At 38.4% G+C, this 22,172-nt stretch overlaps 1 protein-coding gene across 4 annotated transcripts in view; it reads right to left on the reverse strand.

Moving 5' to 3' along the window:
• Positions 1–22,172, reverse strand: part of LOC108674076 (rho-associated protein kinase 2) — a 41,575-nt gene that overhangs the window by 8,588 nt on the left and 10,815 nt on the right. For 2 of the 4 annotated variants that reach the window (XM_018161976.2, XM_047881991.1), the window contains exons 2-23: positions 17,830–17,950; positions 16,910–16,991; positions 15,953–16,077; positions 15,481–15,652; positions 14,839–14,956; positions 13,294–13,378; positions 11,983–12,266; positions 11,611–11,702; positions 10,611–10,770; positions 10,097–10,151; positions 7,809–8,090; positions 7,475–7,621; positions 6,567–6,707; positions 5,732–5,863; positions 4,178–4,469; positions 3,654–3,898; positions 2,978–3,250; positions 2,454–2,621; positions 2,141–2,234; positions 1,399–1,628; positions 866–1,082; positions 310–548 (exon numbers count right to left, since the gene is read on the reverse strand). In XM_018161976.2, coding sequence (XP_018017465.1) covers positions 310–548; positions 866–1,082; positions 1,399–1,628; positions 2,141–2,234; positions 2,454–2,621; positions 2,978–3,250; positions 3,654–3,898; positions 4,178–4,469; positions 5,732–5,863; positions 6,567–6,707; positions 7,475–7,621; positions 7,809–8,090; positions 10,097–10,151; positions 10,611–10,770; positions 11,611–11,702; positions 11,983–12,266; positions 13,294–13,378; positions 14,839–14,956; positions 15,481–15,652; positions 15,953–16,077; positions 16,910–16,991; positions 17,830–17,943 — 3,747 coding nt within the window. In that variant the 5' untranslated portion in view covers positions 17,944–17,950. Of the gene's footprint in view, positions 1–309; positions 549–865; positions 1,083–1,398; positions 1,629–2,140; positions 2,235–2,453; positions 2,622–2,977; positions 3,251–3,653; positions 3,899–4,177; positions 4,470–5,731; positions 5,864–6,566; positions 6,708–7,474; positions 7,622–7,808; positions 8,091–10,096; positions 10,152–10,610; positions 10,771–11,610; positions 11,703–11,982; positions 12,267–13,293; positions 13,379–14,838; positions 14,957–15,330; positions 15,419–15,480; positions 15,653–15,952; positions 16,078–16,909; positions 16,992–17,829; positions 17,951–18,286; positions 18,320–22,172 lie in introns of those variants that run through there. The other 2 variants (XM_047881987.1, XM_047881994.1) reach the window with 2 other exon arrangements.

Consider the following 22,172-nt stretch of genomic DNA (forward strand, 5'->3'; position numbering starts at 1 on the left):
CATAAGTGTTGAGAGAACTTAAGAGTTGTATCAAAATTAGTGGTCAGACGAAAGTATTAAAAGACTCTCTTGAGTGCGAGCCTGACACGTCTTAGTATGTAAACAGGTTTTCACACGTAACAATTCTGAGCTGGATAATCCAGAAATACAGAAAATACTTGCAGCGGGCAACAGATTCACAAGAATTTTACGAGTGCACAACACTAATATGATTTACAGGACCTGAAATTACGAGAATAGTTTGCTCTGCCTTTTCTTCAAAGCCAAAGAAGGTCATGAAATTCGTATCAATGATGAGGTTAAACAGACCTGGAATATTCTGGGGATATCCTTAGCATCAGCTCGGATGACGTCACCCTGGGTGACAGAGCGTACATGGAACAGCTTCGACAAGTCCAGTATGAGGACGGGGTCTGAGTTGAGTTTATCATTTTCAGAGTTGTAAAAAATTATCTTCCGTGAGGACACCACAACATATTGCTTCTTCCAGCCGTGCTTACGGATGTTCTGTTTGTTTGGCAACGACAACCAGCCTTCCAGTCGTCGGTCTACCAATTAAACGCAATTAGAATTAATCACTCAGAAAGGTCACTTAAGAGTGTAACTACCTATTAGAAAGAACTTTTCTGGAATTGCAGCTGAAAACGTAAACGTGCTTTCCTAAACCATGTAGAGAGCCTTGGAAAAAATATGGTAAAAGGTTCAAAAACAAATGAACAAATTTAAACACAACTTACTGCTGTCAACTAAAATCAGCATTCCATCATTCATTACAATTACTCTACAAAATTAATTTTTTTTCGCAAACTGTATGTAAATTTTGGATTTCTGTGCTTCGAAGGAAAGGATGTATGTTTCCACGTACCGTTGTCGTCGTGGTCGTTCTCGCCGACGCTGATGACGCTGACAGTATCAGCAGTAAGGGAGGCGAGACGCTTGTGCAGCATCTCGATCTCGCTGTCCTTAGCGTCCACTTCCATCTGTAGCCGCAGCCTCGCCGACGACTCTTCCGACAGCAGGCCTGCCTGCTCCTGCAGCTCCTTCTGGTGCTTCGACATCGCAGCGTTGAACTTCTCACGTTCCTGAACACAAATTCAAAGTAATGAGTTTATTTTAGACAGTAAAACACATACAGTGTACTGTGTTAATATTAGACAGTAATAGTAGGTTAATTGATACTCGCTCAACTTTCACTGTTTAAAATTTCACTGTCACTGGAAAATCCTGTGGTGACTAATACACAAAGTCACAAACAGATAAAATTAATTGCTCTTTAACAAATATTCAGGGTGAAACTTGTAAATAATACAATCTTGCAATTAACTGAAACTATACACAGATGAGTTTGACACATAACACACAAACACAACACTGTGCACTAATTCTCTAGCCACTGACTGTCTGCAGATCCATGTTGAGTTTTCTGTATTCCTTGTCGCGTTTTTTAAGATTTGTAGTCCAGGATTCTTTGTTGCCGCCACTCTTTTTGTTATTGAGCGCCGTGTCTTTCCTCGCCATGACCTCAGCAAGCTTGTTGACGGCCTGGAACTTCAGGAGCTTCTCTTGTTCCAGCTGCTTCTGTAGCTTCTCTGTGTCGCTGTTGAACTGCTCTTCTTTCGAGCTCAGCTCTACAAAATAAAGTGAATTGCAAGTGGTTTCTACAATCTAGAAAAATATTTAGATAAATAATGTAGTAGTTGCAGGATTAGCAAAATCACTTAAACAAAAAGATGCAACAGAAAAAATGACGACTATTTAGAAAAAGAAGTAAAGTATATCAAATAATTATAAACTGAAATTTACCATTATAATAACAATATTTATATTCAGTTTATCATTATAATCTAAAATAATATTCCAATGTGCACAAAGAAATGCAGTTAAAAAAAATAATACGCGGCATGCAGAATAAGGCCCTTTGTGGATCAACAAGCACGAGAGCAGGGAATGAACCAAGGAAAAATCATACAGAAAATTAACCATATCAAACATGATTAATAACTTTAATTATAAAGAAAACTTTTGTAAGTGAGTGCCCATGATAATGGTATCGAGAATTATAGAATAAGTCACTTATCAAGTTTTGAGAACATTCTGTTGTAAAGCCATTCATATTCATGATTTTAAATAGAGTTCTTACCGAGTATTTTGTTCTGTAGAGTTGAATTAGCTTCGTCGAGCTCGTGCTTGTGCAGTTCTAGGGACCTTTGCAGTTCGTTCTCGAGCTCTTGTGTCTGTACACAAGACGATACATAACCTTTGTTAATATCAACACAGGAAATGCCTTCTCATGATATATCTCCATAAAATAAATAATAAAAACTATTAAGTTGCATCAATAGAACAAAGCATCAATAGAATTTATTCATCAATAAATTTAAAAATTCATCATAAAACTTCATTTAAAAAAATTATTCAAAGCTAAGGAGACCAGGCCAGACATAGAAACTCACCGCGGCGAGTGATGCCTTCAACTTGGAGAGCTCAACAGAATGTTTACTCATGAGCTCCTGCACCTCGAGTTCCCTCATTGTTCTCTCCTTCTCAAGCTCAGCAATTCTTTCTTCAGCGTTCTGCCGCAAGTTCACTTCACTGTCCACTCTGCTGTTGCTGTTCGCCACCTGAACACAGTCGCAGAGATTTTATTTTGCTCTTGATGTGACCTAAGCAAGTTACGCCGCGAAATATGGATGATAAAATTCCATGGGTTCATATTAACTGCAATAAAATAATGACTATTCTTTTACAGAAGTGGCGCTAGCTTCCATTTCCAAACATAACGGTCTGAAAATATCACATGATACTGTGCAAAGAACAGTTGAAGAAGTAAAATTTTCTGCTAGGCAAATATTCTGCAACAACAGTTTCAGAATATTTTAAGAAAAAACATTAAACAGAGTTAGACGGATAGTTATGAGTGGCTGAGCTAAAAATTCAACCACTACTAAAATCTTAAGGTTGAATAACAAAGCCAGACCTCATCTTGATACTTGGCGATATCCTTCTCCAGATCAGCAATGACGCGGCTCTTGTCGTCGATCTCTTCCTTAAGTTCCTTAACTTGTGTTTTATAAAGAGAAGTGAACTGCGACTCGGTCTCGAGGGAGTCCTGCAGCTCCTTCATCTGCACGGCGTCGACGCTCATGCCCGTACGCAGCTTGTGAAGTTCCTCCTCGAGAGCGACGCGCGCCTTCTCTGCTGACACCACCTGACGCTGCACCAGCTCTTCTCGAGACCGCGACACCGATAGCTGCACAAAGATTTGATACAATAAACAACATCGGCCACCGCGCAAGAGTGGCTTTGACGTATGTAACTAGGAACTAGGCACAACAACATCATATTGCTATAGCAATACCATAATTGAAGATCTAGCTTCGTCCGTGGTCACAAAACCTGACTAACACCACAAAAATGTCATCATCATATGAAGTCCTAAGCAACGATCAGGTTTGAAAAGAGCGGCGCGATTCTCAAAAGTCATCATTAAGTACCAAAAGATAAGATTCAGTTAGGCATTCACAAGCTAGTAACATTAAGGTGTAGCTTAACTGTAGCAACAATAGTGCCAGAAGACAAAGTTCAGACGATAATTTACTAACAAGTAAGCTTAAGTTGAAGCAAATTAGTGGGGAAAGAAGCTGTAAACTGACCTCAGAATGGGCAGCTTGTAAATCCAGAAGCAGCTTGTTGCGTTTATCGTGCTCAAGTTCTATCTGTTTTTGGAGCCCTTTGACTTTCTCGATTTCCTGACGTTTGTCAGCTTCAACTTTAGCGAGTTGAGTCTGCAGCTGTCGGTAGTCAACGTTGAGCAGTGACATCTGGCGCTCTTTCTCTTGAGCTGAAGACTCTGCAGCCTTGCGCTTGGTCTTTTCAGAAGACAAGCGCTCCTGCAGAGCTGCACATACACAAAAACCATTCTTAAGATAAATATAATAGAATTAAAACTAATAACCTTACTTCAGAAACGCTACTTAGTAGCAGGAAATGTTCTATAATTGAGCAAAATTGGCGGCATGCATACGTTTTCTTCTTTCATGTTGAAATTGTGAACTCAAGTGTAATTCACAGCTTTCTAGCAACACACAATATTGTATCATAATAAAATCGCTCGCAGCGAATTTCTAGCATCACACTATAAACTTCTGATAAAATATAGCAGGTGACGTTCACTGACCCGCCAGAGCTTGGGAGCTGTGCTCAGTGTGCAGAGGGCTTACGCTACCCGCCCTGTTGTTGTTCACCAGGGGCGACTCAGTGCCCTCCGAGGACATGCGTGTCGCTGCTGCTGCAGCTTCCGCCGTGGCTGCAGACTCACGTAGGGCCTTCACTTCCTGGTCGTACTGATTGCTGGCAGCCTTGAGCTCTATTTCCAGGGAGGTTTTCTGTTTCTCGAGGTGGTTTAGGCGCTGGTTTAATCGGTCCGACTCTTGCTGTAGCAAGCTTTCTCGCGCCACGGATTCGTCCAGCTAAAATTAATTAAATTGTTAAATTAAAAATAGTTGTCATCAAATATTCGTATTAACAATTAGATTCGAACATTTGAAAGATTGGAGGCTAAAAAGCAAGCAAATGCAGTAACCTTTGTACAACTGTACCCGCTGAGTAATGTTACATGTAATAAAAACAAATGTCTGGAGGGCTCATTTGGAGTCTACAAAGATGGAAACTACTACTAACTAAAGGAGTTACATGTAATCTGGTGTGCACACCAGAGTACACGCAACACACCAGAGTACACACAACACACCTGAGTACACGCAACACACCAGAGTACACGCAACACACCAGAGTACACGCAACACACCAGAGTACACACAACACCCCTGAGTACACGCAACATCCCTGAGTACACACAACACACCAGAGTACATGCAACACACATGAGTACACACAACACACAAGAGTACACGCAACACACCTGAGTACACACAACACACACGAGTACACACAACACACAAGAGTACACGCAACACGCCAGAGTACACACAACACCCCTGAGTACACACAACACACCAGAGTACACGCAACACACATGAGTACCCACAACACACAAGAGTACACGCAACACACCAGAGTACACACAACACACCTGAGTACACANCAACAAATACACAAAGCTTTAAAATCATATTATGGCGCAATATAAAATTCTTATTCCAATCTAATACCATGACATACGTGGGAGCAATTTTTGGCTTCTCTGTTACTGAACATACTCGTACATCGCTTAGACTGTCATAACTTCTTGCCCCTCAAATGCCGGGGCAATTTAGCTAGCAATCCACAAAAAACTTACGAAACTATCGCTCACTCTCACCAGCCCAGCAGTTTATTAAAATGCTGAGTATATACACACCCACAAGATGTGTATAAGAGACTTCCTGAGCACAATCCCAGATCGACCTCCCATGCAACACTACCAGCGGCGAGAAGCAAGCAACAGCATCGTGCATCAGGTGGCCCAAATGAGGGCGGATGAACGATAATCAGAGGCGGCGATCCATCGTGGCCTGGGACTGCTATGTCCCAAACAAATACTAAGGATACTAAAGACACACCAGAGTACACACAACACACCAGAGTACACGCAACACACATGAGTACCCACAACACACAAGAGTACACGCAACACACCAGAGTACACACAACACACCTGAGTACACACAACACACCAGAGTAGTACATGTACACACAACACACCAGAGTAGTACATGTACACGCAACACACCTTGGCCTGCAGGACGCGGTTGCGTTTCTCCGTCTTCTCGAGGAGTTCGCTCTGCTGGCGCTGCCCCACACGCAGCTTCTCCAGCTCCCCTGTCAGCTTCAGCACGTCGCGCTCTAGGGCGTCACGAGCAGCCTGCACATATCACTCATGTACATTAGCATATCGCATTCATGTTCAGTACACACCTAATTCCATGTTCATTGTTCATCATCAGACAAATCAACGTATGCGGATAAGTAACTTGAAGCGCTTCAGTCCTACGTTTATATAATAGTCGTCAGTTTACCAAAATATTTCATGTATAAACAAAAGTTGCTACTTTTCAGTTATTTGCAAGGCTCTAGTTACTGTCATGTGAATATCAATTCAACAGCCTCATAGCGACTAAGCACTTTTCATGTTCATCAACTTCTACAAATGTCAACTTTCGTGTTGCACTTATAATATTCAGTTGCTATTTAAAATGTTAGTTATAATATTTGTAACATTAATTTCGATCTCCTAATGTGCGGTCAGAACCAAAGACAAAGTATTTACATATTGTCAGATATTCTGCACTGCTCTTTAACAAGCAGGCAGTACGCCAGTAATTTTGCAGTTTCCTTCAATATCATAAAATAATGTTATTTCTATCATCGCTTTCGCCATATAGAAAAAGAAAACATTCTTACGAAATTACTGACTGAATTCTGTGCTTAAACACACTGATATCTTAAAACACACGATTAAATTCTCAACTCTGACATTCCAAATATTTACAAGCAGATAATTAGAAATAATGCGATCAAATTCTTAATTGCACACACATCTAAATAAATAATGGTAAGGTTCTCACCGTAGCAGCTGCCAGTTTCTGCGCGTTCTCAGCAACAACAGCTTCTTGTCGCTTCACCGCGACGCTCAGCTCAGCGTTGCTCTTGCGCAGTTTGCCTGAGCTCTCGTTCTCCGCCTTCAGCTTGCACTGCACCTCTTTGAACTGCACGGTAATGTGAAGAGTTAGTGATGCTTTTGGTGGGCAGCTTGCACTGCACCTCTTTGAACTGCACGGTAATGTGAAGAGTTAGTGATGCTTGTGGTCGGCAGCTTGCACTGCACCTCTTTGAACTGCACGGTAATGTGAAGAGTTAGTGATGCTTGTGGTCGGCCGCTTGCACTGCACCTCTTTGAACTGCACGGTAATGTGAAGAGTTAGTGATGCTTGTGGTCGGCCGCTTGCACTGCACCTCTTGGAACTGCACGGTAATGTGAAGAGTTAGTGATGCTTGTGGTCGGCCGCTTGCACTGCACCTCTTGGAACTGCACGGTAATGTGGAGCGTTAGTGATGCTTTCGGTAGGTCAAAAAATAGGGTCAGTAAGCCTATAAGTATTGGTGATAAATCCTTCACTAAAATGTCTTTCATTAGCATGGCTTTTGACGCACAGCACCACAAAAACTGCAAGCATATTCAGCCGTGTTTACATAATCTAATCATTTATCTGCATTCTATTTCAACCTTAATCATAATACAGTAATATCAAATATTATTTATTCTAATAATTATTCTTTATGGCTCCGTGTCAAGTATTGAGCCAGACATTTGCATTTCGTGGTGAACATCACCTTCGTCTCGATGGTGAGGAAAAACCAGCCTCCGTGTTGAGAAATATCAGCAGCAGGCTCGTTCCTTGTGACCTGCACGGCCTACTGACCTGCTTCTCGAGCGCAGCAAGCTTGTCCCCCGTGGCGTGCACGGCCTACTGTCCTGCTTCTCGAGCGCAGCAAGCTTGTCCCCCGTGGCGTGCACCGCCTGTTGGTCGCGGCTTCGTCTGTTCTGCTCGTCCTCCAGCTTCCTGCGCACCACCTGGTACGTCTGCTCCAACTTCCGCTTCACGCTCGCTTCATTCTCAGCCTAAAGATACGGCGATGATCCATTTTTTAATGTCTATAACGAAAACATAGGTTATGGAGTTAGCTTCTAATGTCTTGACTGCCTTCTATTCATTTTGAATAATATTTCATTGTTAGCGGCAAGTAGTAATCAACATTATGCATGATCTTGTTATATATTGATAATCAAACACGATAAATAATATCACCTTTCGTGTTGCCTCTTTGAGCTCATGGTTGAGCAGCGCCAATTTTCTCTCCTGCTCCCTCTTCTCTGCGAGGACCGCCTGCTCTCTGCTCACGGCCGCCTCCAGCTGCTGCTCACTCGCTCTCCCCTTCTGCTCGAGGTCGGCGATGGCTGCAGTCTGCTTCGCCAGCTCCGCCTTCAGAGCATCGATCTCGTCCTGGTGCTTCTTCTGCAGCGCAGAGCTGCTCAGGCTGTGGTTGTTGTTGCTCAGAGAACCCGTCGACGACTCGTTCGCGTTCCGGTTCTGTAACAAGTTACCTAGTGAGATTGTTGGTTCTGCAACAAGTTACCTAGTAAGTTTGTTGGTTCTGCAACAAGTTACCTAGTAAGTTTGTTGGTTCTGCAACAAGTTACCTAGTAAGTTTGTTAGTTCTGCAACAAGTTACCTAGTAAGTTTGTTAGTTCTGAAAAAAGTTTACCAGTAAATTTGTTGGTTCCGAAACAAGTTACGCCATGCAGTTGGCATTAGACATGTTGTTGAAACCACTTCAATTACGACTTGATTTCTTTGAAGCGACGTTTAATCAGCATATTTTCACCATTAGATGCGTGATGAGAATAAAGTAATTGATTGATACTACATTGTACCAGATTGTTAGCAGAGTTTCAAATACGCCTCACGCCATTATTTCAGTATGGTCCAATTTAGGAACAAATTTTTCTTGAAATATGGGCTTCCACAGAGAGAATAATGGTGGAGTCAGTAAATTTCTCAAGCCCTTGGAAGGTTCGTAATCCCTTCACTTATTAACACTGAGTTCCACTTAGTGCCTTCAAATTCAATTACAGAGAAGTAAAAAAGTTAGTTATTATACTTCCTAGATGCTATATATTAATTCATAGGGTGCTTATGAATTATCGTCTCTACTACTCAGACTTTAGAGAACAAGCCTTTCTCATGTTCAATGCAACGGGCCAAAATTTTAAGAAAGTAAGCATGTAACTTAGATGACCGTAATACTAAATATATCTTAACTAAAATAGATCTCAAACTTAATGGCTATCTAAGCAAGAAAACTCATACAGGATAAAAGTGCTTCCCCACCTTATTCCAGTCCAATATGATGCAGTTCTAAGACAAGGAGAGGGAAGGGTTAGCTTCAGGGGAAACTATTGAAGCCATAAGAGCTAGAAATTTATTCAAATCTAACATACTCGAATGAAGAGCAGTTATCAAAAAATACCAAGAGTATTTAAACTCAAAATTCAACCGTAATAGTATGAACAATAAGCTTCCACAATTTACAAATGATAGTTATTACGTTACAATAATTAATCCATCTACAAAAAGCCAGCAGAAATTCAATTAAATTAAATTCTACGATTAAACACAAGCAACAACTTGCGCCAGATTTAGTGAAATAAATGCACTGTTTACATGTCCATATCCAGCAGATACACGAGATTTGCTACAAGTTTTGCCGCTTCGTTATCATAGTTCACGTCGTGGATGCAGTTTCAGAACTCATATCAAACGAAATTGGCCGTATCATTAATTTATATTTGTTAGAAATTCGTCTTAGTTGATTCAAGTAAACATTAAATTAACGAATAAAAAAAAATTTAACATGCTAAGTATGACCGTTACAAGTGGATGACAATTGTCCCTTGTAGTGAGTAAAGGTGCAAGACACACAAAATGGATAACATTTAACGCAGTTAGAAGTAATTTTATCCGTAGTGGAGCATTACTACTGAAATTCTAATATTTTTATTATTATATTTGCGTGGAATGTACTTACATTACAAACTAAAGGGTGTAAAAAATTCTCTCTTTTTGTAGGGGTAACACAATAGAAACTATAACCGATGTTAGTATGCATCCATTTTCCTTTAACAAATCACCCCATCAATTTCTTAATGAAGTTTACACAAGACTCACCATAAAGCAGGCCAATTGAGATAAATTAAAACAGCACCCAAACAGCTAATGTTTGGTGGTCATTATGGCCATAAACTAAAAGTAAGCCTCGACGGCGCACGCGCCATGCAGTCTCTTCCACTGCATGATTGCGACTGTCAGCAGCGGGAACAAAAATTGAAGACTTGCCCCCTATGCGTCCACTTCCAGCTCAATACCCACATCCTCATGCCATTGTGAGAATTTAAAGAAATAAAATTAGGTTTTCTGACGCACCAGATCCCTACCAGTTGTTCTAAGGCATTACAAACTTCGAACATCTGAACTAGTGACGCTTAGGTTTCATTCTATGGCAGATGGTGGATGAAAACTAACAATTAGAGACTCACCAAATTGTTTCGAGCGTCGCACGTGTCATCGTCTGGCAACGAACTTGTGAGCAATCTGAGGGGGTCGAACAGGAATGGGGTATTTTTTTACAATGCTCACAGCTATGAAATTATAAACTATAATAATTTACTAATTAAATTACTAGAAAAAATATTCTAGTCACATCGAAATTTCTCACAACATATTTTCAATCTCATTTTTTGAAGCTCTTCAGTTTTTCAATGAAGCTGTTCAATAATTTCAATGCCTATATAAGATCAACAGTCTAGGTAACATAACTTACTAACCTATCACTAACGAGCGAAAACATACATGATAATCATAATAATCATAATGAATAAACAAGATTCAAAATCCAAGAGCCTCAACATTAGCAACGAACCTAAAAACAAAAATGCAATAGCATGCAGCTCGTGTCGACAAAGCAAATAATACCAAATTTAAACCAAAGCCTATGACAAAAGATGCAAATTAGATAATTGCATATAATTATGCAGACCACAATAAACTCACTGGTAGTCCTTGCAGTACGTGAAGCCGACGAAGGGAAGGTGGTTGCCCACGAATGCCTTGACCGTGGGGAAGCTCTCCTCGGGGCTGTCGTCAGGCTCCACCTCCTCAAAGTTGCTCGTGTCGTCGTCTCCGTTGAGGTCAGGGATCACAGGCGGCACCGCTGCACACACAACATTAACTCAAGTTAATTAATTAATTATATATAGCCTCACTATCTCGGCCACGAGACATTAACTGAAGTGGTTTAAGACACATACATACAGACCCACATGTAGGAACTATAGAAGTGTTGGTTCACACATTCAAGATCAATCCAATTGTGTAATTTAATCAGTAATACTATATCATGTACCTATATGTGTATATTAATGGAAAATAGAGGTAAAGACTTTCAAATCCAATATGATAAGTTCACTTGTACATACATTATATTCCTACGTAATTCCACCTGCCCCGCTATCCCGGCCAACAAAACAAAAAAATGCCCTCTTTTTTTTTCTTTGAAAATCGTACAGCCCCACTATCTTGGATTTTTTATTTGAAAATCGACGAAAAAAAGAGGCATGTGTAAATTGGTAACAACTCATTAAGGACGAATTATAGTTGCATAACAATAATATAGACCCACTGAGTTGGTCAATAATTCATTAAACATCTAATTAAGAGCAACAATAAGTCTGGGTTGTCATATCCAAATGAGACTTGGAATAATGTTGACACTAATTCTCCAATACTGTGAACTCAGAAGCGGTTAATAAAGCTTATAAATAATCACTACACTGCAGGCATAAACCAAACTTGATTGTTACCTTAGACTCATCCCCTGCCATACTCTGTGAGCTGCGTAGTATAAAACTAACTTCTTTCAACTGCAACTCACCCTTATTGATAAAATACCTACATAATACTCGTATATATTATATACACGATACTCATACTATATAATATATACACAATACTTGTATATACCGGTAACTCACTTTGGAAAGCTGCAACTCACCTTGACGTATAGTATCGATCGTCCAGGCATCATTAATGAAGAAAGGATGTCGCTTGATTTCGTCTACACCATTCTTGCCCAGCCTCTTCGTTCTTCCAGAAAAATAGAAGTTAGAATCAATTTTCATGTTGAAAACGATCATTAATATCAGATAGAACTCGTGAATTGCGTCTTTAATCCAGCACAATAATAGCTTCGATCAATTACTATAGGTTGACGACCGCTTGCCGGCATTGATGCAGAAGTAAATTGTACTCTCATTTATATATCACAGGGATATTTTATTGTAATTACTAATAAATATTCAATAAAGACAGTATCGGGACTCATAATCGTCATTTACCAGTGACAAAATATATAAACTAAACAAACCTGTCAGTCAAGAAGCCACTAATGAGGCTCTTGGCTTCGTTGGAGATCTCGACATCCTCAGGGAAGCTGAGGGAGTTCTTGTGGTCCATGATCTTGCCGTAGGTGCCCACGAGAGAGTCAGCATAGAAGGGCGTGTCGCCGATGAGCATCTCGTAGAGGAACACACCTACGCTCCACCAGTCGCACTCGCAGCCATAGACGCCCTCGCCGCCCTGCGACTGCAGCACCTCGGGGGAGATGTAGTCCGGCGTGCCTACTGCTGTGTCTGAGCGCACCAAACCATCCTGCGAACACGGTCATTATTGCTTAGGTCTGTGAACACGGTGATTATTGCTTCAGTCTGCGAACACGGTGGTAATTGCTTCAGTCTGCAAACACGGTGATTATTGCTTCAGTCTGCGAACACGGTGGTAAATGCTTCAGTCTGCAAACACGGTGATTATTGCTTCAGTCTGCGAACACGGTGGTAAATGCTTCAGTCTGCAAACACGGTGATTATTGCTTCAGTCTGCGAACACGGTGGTAAATGCTTCAGTCTGCAAACACGGTGATTATTGCTTCAGTCTGCGAACACGGTGGTAAATGCTTCAGTCTGCAAACACGGTGATTATTGCTTCAGTCTGTAAACACGGTAATAATTGCTTCAGTCTGCAAAGACAAACGCAATATTGATAGGCAACACAATAATACTTGAATTAGTGCTGACGTCCACACTGCCGTGTTAGAACGCACCAACACGTCCTAAGAACACAATAATAATTGAATTTGTCAGTCAGCACAAACACAATTTTAATAGTTCAGCAACACAATAACAATTGTACATGTGCTAAATATAAACAGGGTTACTGCCCGCCGTGCCCGAGTGAGCCAGTCCGCCCTGGCAACACAAATTGTGTATTAGTGCCTAATTATTCTATGGACGTCGTGGCAACACAAATTATTTATTAGTGCTTAATTTTTCTATGTATGTTGTGGCAACGCAAATTGTTTATTAGTACTAAATATTTGAATGTAATAAATGGTAAATATACCGTGGAGTTATATTTAATGAGGTTTTCCCTGAGGCCCAATCAAAGGTCCAAACAACGTTTGAAGGATTTTAATCCTAAACGCCAATCAGTAAAGTAACTTGTTCGAAGCTCAGTAACGAAATCAGATGTTACACAACTAACACACGTGTTCAAATCGAATTACAATTACAATTTTGATGGCAGAGAAAATCAGTCAAGTCGAGTTTTAGAGTTAGCAAAGTCACAAGTAGCATACAACTTATCGTAGCCAATATTATTATTTTAACTATATTGTACGCACCTTGTCCATTTTCATACAGGTGCCGAAATCAGCAAGCTTCAGGTGCCCAGTGCTATCAAGAAGCATGTTGTCTGGCTTCACATCCCTGTAGAGAAGTCCTAACATTTAGTAAACTGAAAAGAAGCTTCTAACAAGCACGAGTATATGAGAAAATAGGTCAAATTAGTTTTAGTAGTAATGACTGTAGTCTAATACAGGGTGATTCACCGAAACTTCCTGTTTTAGATTTCGCGCAAAGCAGTCAGATCTTGTAGGAAAAGGGCGGGGGGTTTTTCATATGACGGGAAGTGTCATAAAGTTCTGTGTCTCGCCTAGTCAGTTGCCACTATGCATTGGACAAGTGAGCAGCGTACATTTGCTGTCAAGGCGTACTTGTATAATTACCGTTCCATTGTCGCTACTTAGCAGAGCATTCCGCACTTGGTTTTTTTAATGGTCCTTAAGGACAAGTTCCTGATAGGAAATCGATTGTTACGTGCGTGAACACATTTAGGGCAAGTGGAAGTGCGAAATGCGAATACAAGAGGGTCTGGAAGTTAGCGAACTGCACAACACCCAAAAACGTAAAGAGAGTTAGAGCAGCGTTTCTGCGTTCTCCACACCGTTCAGCACGTAAACACACTGCTATTCTGGGGATTTCCATTTCCAATAGCAATGTGGTACAAATTCACTACATAGAACTGCAATTTCATTCCTACAAATTGTCTGTGGCACAAGAACCCAGCCACGATTTTATTGCTTGCCGAAATGCATGTGAAGCTCCTCTTGAGAACTTGCCTCACGATGCAGTCCTTTTCTTTAGTGATGAGGCTCACTTCTACATTTCTGGCATGGTAAACAGCCAAAACATGAATTATTGGAGTGGGGTTATATATAAACGCAAAGCACGCGCTTATAGGGTAATCTGAATTAAATTTTTTACAATGACTGTCCATGGACCCTACCTCATTTGAAGAGCAACATACGTCAAGTCATTGCCAACAAACCCACCAATATGCTTCTGAGACGTGAACTTAATTTCAAAAATAGACTAACTGAATGCATTGACAACGGGCCGTCATTTATCAGATGTCATCTTTGAAACTAAGTGATAGAAAATTCCCGGTAATTTATTTTTTTCAATAAAATTCATATTGTAATGAATAATGATATCTTTACTAGTTTTTTTATCGAGCTTTCAAATCAGGAAGATTCCGTGAATCACCCCATACAACATGCTGAAGCTCGAGTAACAGATGCCTAGTATTGAGCAATAGCATTCAACCTTCAGAAAATGCTGTAAAAAAAGCATTTTACAAAAAAATCAATGAAAGAAACATTCAAGAAATAAGAACTCTTTCAACACATCATTCCTATTGGTAAACAGTAAAGCTGTTTGAAAATATCTTGCATCCCACCAGACAAAGTGCTGTAAAAATCATTTTCAAATGAAGAAAGAAGTTGACAAAAATTTGAGTTTATCTTCTGAAGGCGCTGTAAGAATCATTTTCAAATGAAAAAAGAAGTTGATGCAAATTTGAGTTTATCTTCTGAATGCACACGAACCTGTGAACAAATCCCAGGCTGTGGATAGCTTGCAGTGACAACACGACCTCCGCGCAGTAGAACTTCGCCCACTTCTCCGGCACCTCGTACGTTGATAATAGGTTTACTAAGTCACCACCTGATGAAAAATTAAATGTTTATATCAGGTTTACCAAATCTGATGAGAAAAAAATGATTTTTTTGCTACAGAAAATATTTTGAAATGAATACGTAAAAATGTAAAAAACAAATGAATAAAGATGGAATATGGTTACATTTTCAATTGAGTGATAATCAGAATTCTTCTAGAAACATTATTAAAACTATTGGTACATATATATCATACGAGTTCAACAACCCAATTGATTCCCAAAGTAAAACAAATATTCAAAACCCAACATAAAAGCGGCATTAAATATATTCTGTCATCTAATCACAACAATAGCAGAAAATCAGAAGTGAAACATTTTAGTGACGCAACTTTTCAGGACATAATTCGCAAGTTGTTCTAACCTGGCATGTAATCCATGACCATGTATAAGAACTTGACGTCCTGGAAGGCAAAGTGCAGCTGAATGATCCACTAACCTGGCATGTAATCCATGACCATGTATAAGAACTTGACGTCCTGGAAGGCAAAGTGCAGCTGAATGATCCACTAACCTGGCATGTAATCCATGACCATGTATAAGAACTTGACGTCCTGGAAGGCAAAGTGCAGCTGAATGATCCACTCAGAATTGGCGTGCGCCATGATGTCTCGCTCCTCCCAGTAGAACGCTGACTCTGACCTCTTTATCATCTCGTATTTGCTTAGCAGCTTCATTGCATAAACCTGACAAATTAAACTCGAGGTAATAACATATTGTAACCAGCCAACCAATTTACTGCGATTTTGTATACCAATTAAATAATTTATTGCATCTATACAAATGGAAATAAAAACACAGTGGATTTTTACCTTAAATACGGGGGTAGTTTTTTGTTCCAGTTACATCCTAAGCTAATAGGTGTTACGTACTATTTATAGTAAGAAAAAATAATATTTGTATAGCGCAATTGCCATATGTTACTGAAGCAATACAAATTCAAAAGGCTAAATTATTGATTGCCAGCTAAATGAAAGAAGTCATACCTTTTTTGTGTGTTTATGGCGAACAAGCTGCACTTCACCAAAAGCCCCTCTTCCTATGACCTTCACCATTGTAAAGTCGTCTGCCTGCATGCGCTGCTCAGCAGCCTTCTGGATAGGGTCGCGATCTGAAAAATCTCTAAAAGTTACACAAAGAACATACATAGATTTATCACGGACTGCCGTATTATATGGCGAGATTAGATCAGAAAATCAAGTGCCCATCTATAGCGAGATTAGATAAGAGAATCAAGTGCCCATCTATAGCGAGATTAGATCAGAGAATAAAGCGCCATCTATAGCGAGATTAGATCAGAGAATAAAGTGCCATCTATAGCGAGATTAGATAAGAGAATCGAGTGCCCATCTATAGCGAGATTAGATCAGAGAATAAAGTGCCATCTATAGCGAGATTAGATAAGAGAATCGAGTGCCCATCTATAGCAAGATTAGATAAGAGAATCAAGTGCCCATCTATAGCGAGATTAGATCAGAGAATAAAGTGCCCATATGTAGCGAGATTAGATCAGAAAATCAAGTGCCCATATATAGCAAGATTAGATCAGAGAATAAAGTGCCATCTATAGCGAGATTAGATCAGAAAACTGAATGCACATAAGATATGGCAAGATTAGATCATTGCAATAAAAAATCGCAGTAAAAAAAAATATCTCTTGCTTGTATTATTTTTATTTGTATGACGCATCAAAGCTGACAGCAGTAAATATGTTATGAGGGAAATTATTTGAACATTCAATCAGTATACCTATATATTTTTATTCTAAGTTTGATGCACACCTAAATAAGTATCATAAAAAGGAAACTAAAAGATAATTCATGATTTACCTAAAGTCAACAACCACAAATTATTAGACACATGGGCATTATCAATAAAACAATGGCATTTAACAAAACTTAAAACCAAGAGCAATAATGTAAATTTATGACGGCAATTCTCACATCTGTTGAGGAAGGCCTGGATATTCTTGTTTCTCCTGACTGCTTGGTGATCACAATCTAGCACCATCGACTGAACTGAGTCCTGCAAATAAAAAAAATCTTTTATGATATTTATAATAAATATTTCATGTATAAATTAATATTTTCTTATTGTTTACAAAAGATAGTACCGGTAAATAATATTTATTATCAGACCAAGAAAAAGCATACAGAGATCTTCTTATGAGACTTATACTGGATGATAAACATGGACAAGTTAACCTTTTAATTGCCAAATATCATTATATAACAAAAATTCATACATTGGAAGTAGATAATTGTAACTTGAAAATTTCAATTGATGAACTTACTACACCTGAGCACAACAGTCTTAATAATAATCACTTTTTACATTTCACACATAATATAAGAAAAAATTGTAAAATAATACATTGTAGAATAATCCAGAAATTATCTTCACTCTAATAATCTATGCAAAAAGAAATTGTAGAATAATCTAGCCTACAACTTATTTTCAAATACTCTATTTTAGTCAATAATTCCAGCCAAGGAGGGAAGATTAATGTTATGTATGGAGTTAAAATGACATCAAAACAATTTAATATGATAATATTGTATTACAGAATGAACATTATTTAAAACAGTCTCACAAATGATATAAAGTATGTGTTGGCAATAACAACAGAGATTTCTACTGACATATACAATTCCTTGCCTACAGAAAGGTTAGCCCATTGTCAATGAATACATTAACCTTCAACACTAGCATTCCTAATCCGAGACCTGGCAGAAATTTTTACCAATCACCCGCAATTCAAACTGTTTAACAAAAAGTTTCCACACAGAAAAACTGAAGCAAGAAGCTCAATATGGTTCTATACACAAAATGGATCTAAATAAAAGTTGTATAAGTAGCTTACCAACAAGCTGTCAACCCCAAGCACCCCATGTGGGTCCGTTATGAGACTCTCAAGCTCTCGAACTCGGCGCTCCCTGTCTTTGTCCATTGCTGCAGGTGAAGTCATCTCCACCATGTATCAACTGTAATAAAAAACATTACAATTATACAATTAGACTGCACATGCAAAAAGAAATTTGCCTGTAGAGATATACCATCAAATGGGGTAATAAGGGACAGTTTTGAGCATTTTTCGTTGATAACTTCTTACCATGAAACATTTCATACACTTTTGAGCTCATTTTACAGGGCTATTGTATGGCATCTTCAAAAAAATTCCACACGATATTCATGAGGTGCCATACACAAAATAAAAGCACCCTGAATTACCCCTGGGAATGGGGTAATCCGGGACACTTGAAATAAAACTTAATTTTAAAACGTTTGAAGCATGCAGAGTGTACTCATCTATTACTAACAGTAATCTGAAGTCCTCTTTTTCCATTGTAGATGATATAGATGAAGAATAATTGACATTTTCTGTAATTTTTATTAGATTTCCTTTATTGATATGTTATATTATATGTGATATTACTGTATCCATGAACATGCCATTGAGCATTTACAATGACCATGTCCACTGCAAGCTTCATATCAGCAGCAATATAATACTTTTCTGTATCTATAAGCTTACAGGACGGCTTGTAATTTCAAACCATTTTAATTGGGTCAAATGACACTATAATAGAAAAAAATCATAAAAACATAGGTGCCTGAAACAGAAACGTATATTATAGTGACAACCATCATATTTCCTGGAGAAATAAATCATAGTGTAGGTTAATTGGCGTTAAACGGGGTAAAAAGGGATGGGCGGGGTAAATCGGGACGCACATCCCACATTTCGTAGAAATGTTGTAGCAGCTAAACTAATCAAAATATTGCAAAACTAAAAATAGTGGCGTAAACTTCAACATTTTTACTACCGGTATCTATTATGTATAAAGCTAGTCAAGAAATCAAACATTTACTATCTCTAAAAAATTGCTGAAAAAAAGTGTGAAAAGTGCGATTTTGGAAAAGTATCTCTGCTAAGGTTTGGAGCAAAAAAAATATTCACCGTATTAAAAAATTTTACTTACATAAAAGTTGCACCCAGGTGTCGGCTTGAAAATGTAATTGAAGGAATTTGCCTATCTCATTCCGAAAAAAAAAATGGCAGCCATTTCCGCACGGCGGGGCTACTCGGGACACCCCCTCTCGGGTAATTAGGGACACCCTTAAAAATGCATTTACAGTAGAAGCTCAGTTAGCAAAGGTTCCAGTTAACAAAAAAATTGATTAACAACAAAGAATTTTGATTACATTTACCTCGCTCAGCAAAAAAATTTACTTATCAAAAAATTAGTGCATCATCGGTCATCACAAAATTGTACATAGAATGCTATATATAGAATTGTGCACCAGGCATCATAGAATGAAAAGTAATTGACCTAAACTATGATTTATTTCTCCAAAACATATGATGGTTGTCACTAAAACATTATTTTCTGTTTCAGGTATGTTTTTCACGATCTTTTTTGTTATAGTGAAATCACTTGACTTAATTAAAATTGTGCGAAATTACAAACCATCCTGTAAGCTTACAGATACAAAAGAAATGCTACATATCTGCTGATATGAAGCTTGCAGTGGACAAGGTCATTGTCAATGCTCAATGGCATGTCCATGGATACAGTAATATCACATTAATAATACAGTAATATAATATCAATAAAGGAAAAACAAGTAAAAATCACAGAAAATGTCATTTATTTTACATCTACATCATCTACAATGAAAGAGGAGGACTTCAAAGTACTGTTAGTAATGGATGAGTACACTCTGCATGCTTCAAACATTTTAAAATTAACTTTTATTGCAAGTGTCCCAGATTCCCCGTTCCCAGGGGTAAATCAGGACGGTTTTATTTTGCGTCTGGCACCTTACGAATAGCATATGGAATTTTTTTGAAGATGCCATTGGATAGCCCTCGCAAAGAGCTATAAAATGAGCCTAAACTTGTTTCTGAAATGTTTCATGGTAAGAAGTTATTAACAAAAAATGCTCAAAACCGTCCCTTTTTACCCTGTTTGACGGTACTTTTCATTTTATCTTGCCCAGTGCACAATTCTATCTATGACATTCTTTGCACAATTTTGTGATGACCGACGATGCATTAATTTTTTGTTAAGTGATGTTTTTTTGCTGAGCGAGGTAAATAATTAAATATAATAAAAAATTTTTGTTGTTAATTGATTTTTTAATTAACTGGAGCCTTTTATATTTGAGGGTCTAATGTAAATGCATTTTTAGGGGTGTCCCTTATTACTCCAAGGGGGTGTCCCCTTATTACTCTGTCCCAGTATGGAATTCTGCATAGGTAATATATTATCATGTTAACAAAAGAAAATGTATCGAAAAATTTACCACCTTACACTGAAGTGACAATTGATACTCAATTACTCATACTCTTACACTGAGCTCGTCAGAAACTGTGGACACCCGGACAGCTGCACTTCCTCTAACTCGCTTGCGTGTGGTTCGAAAACCGATAAAAAGTCGGCAACTCTTCCCTCCAATACATCACTAGTAGAGAAAAATGGGATAAAACGCGCATAAAAAAACTAAGGGGAAAATGAGAAAAGTGATCATCAATTTTTAGGCATGGTCCTTACGAACCGAATGATACGTGTCTCGATGTTGTAGGATGATATTTGTAGGAGATAGATTTTCTAAAGTACCCCTTTTTAGCCATTTTCTATGAATTTCACGTTTTCTATCAATTTTTTTGAAAAATTCATAGAAGCAAAATGTTCTTATTTTTACATTTTACGTATGTATGTGAAGTTTCATGATGATCGGGTAATAACTGTGGAAGTTTTTCCGGAGGGTAGTCGGTCCCCTTAATTGAACGCAGTGCAGAAATTCAAGATCACCTATGAGTATGAATTTAAGTCTCATGACTGGAGATCTCAAAATTTATTGTACTACCACGTATGTTTGATACATAAGCTTTTTGTCCTTTTGATGAACAGAGTTTATTTAGGTTCTATTGACTGTAATAGGTAGAACAATGCGACATATTTGTGGCCATCCAACGATCGGTTGACGGCTTTGACTCTTGATACCACTGTACAAATATTGCGGTGGACATATCTTCCAGAAGTTTCAATGCAAAGATTCTTATTTAAAGGATAATAAATCAATTCGTAGTTGTTTACTCGAATTACTCCCACCTATAGATATAAATGAACATTATTCAATTTATTCTAAACGTTTTTCATGAATTTGCATTAAAATATTTATTTTGAAAACAACCATGTCAAAGTAACGAAATAATTTGTTATAGTTTTAGGCTTCCGAAAATATTTCAAATCTTTATCAGAAATATCATAATTAATGATTCTCTTGCATTGACTATATTAACGTTATGATCCGTGCCGCCGCTGCCGCGATCGTCATTTGTTTTCGCAGTTGTATGCCTGGCGCCTGCTTTTGTTGTTCTATTTAGTCTCGCTCCCATGAATTGCGTGTTTAGTGTATGCATCATCGAAAAGTCTGCTTGACAGCGTAGTCACGGTAGCTGTAATTACTTTATTAAGTTTACTTCTTTGCAGTCATATCAAGATAAAAATCTTTAATGAACAAATACTTTGTATAATTTTAATTGTTGAGTGAAAGCTGCGCCTGCAGCCTTGCTGGCACACAACATTTCCAAGTGAATTACCTTATAGAAACTTAGCATACCCATTCGTGTTTTAAGCCTATAAGAAGTTCATTTTTTGCCTCAAATAATGTTGTACCAAAAAATTGGTGTAGGTGTATCGGGAATAATATATGAACCGTCAATATTAGAATTCCATCTTGCCCTGTCCTGTGGAAATGGATGCCATTTTTTTGGAAAGAGATGTGAGAATTTCATCAATCACGTTTCTAAGTCAACACCTGTGTCAAACTTTAATATAAGTTAAATTTTTTGATATGGCAATTTTTTTTTGCTACAGACCTTAGCAGAGTTAAGTTTCCAAAATGTCACTTTCCACATTTTTTTCAGGGATTTTTTAGAGGTAGTCAGGATGCATACTGGTAACTTTCATGACTTTTCAAAATGAATTTTAAAATTTCATTACTTTTCTATGACTCTCCATGACCATCGACATAATTTTACAAGATTCATACGTATACGACAGGTTTAGCATGACTGAAAGACTAACTGTGCATATTCTATCATCTAGTACAGTTGATAAATAGCAAATGTGTAAATGCATAGAGCAGGCAGACAAAGAGGAACAAAAATGACATGTATCTGCAAAATCAAGCCCA

Source organism: Hyalella azteca, unplaced genomic scaffold (assembly GCF_000764305.2).
Source record: "Hyalella azteca isolate HAZT.00-mixed unplaced genomic scaffold, Hazt_2.0.2 contig1289, whole genome shotgun sequence".
NCBI lineage: Eukaryota > Metazoa > Arthropoda > Malacostraca > Amphipoda > Hyalellidae > Hyalella > Hyalella azteca.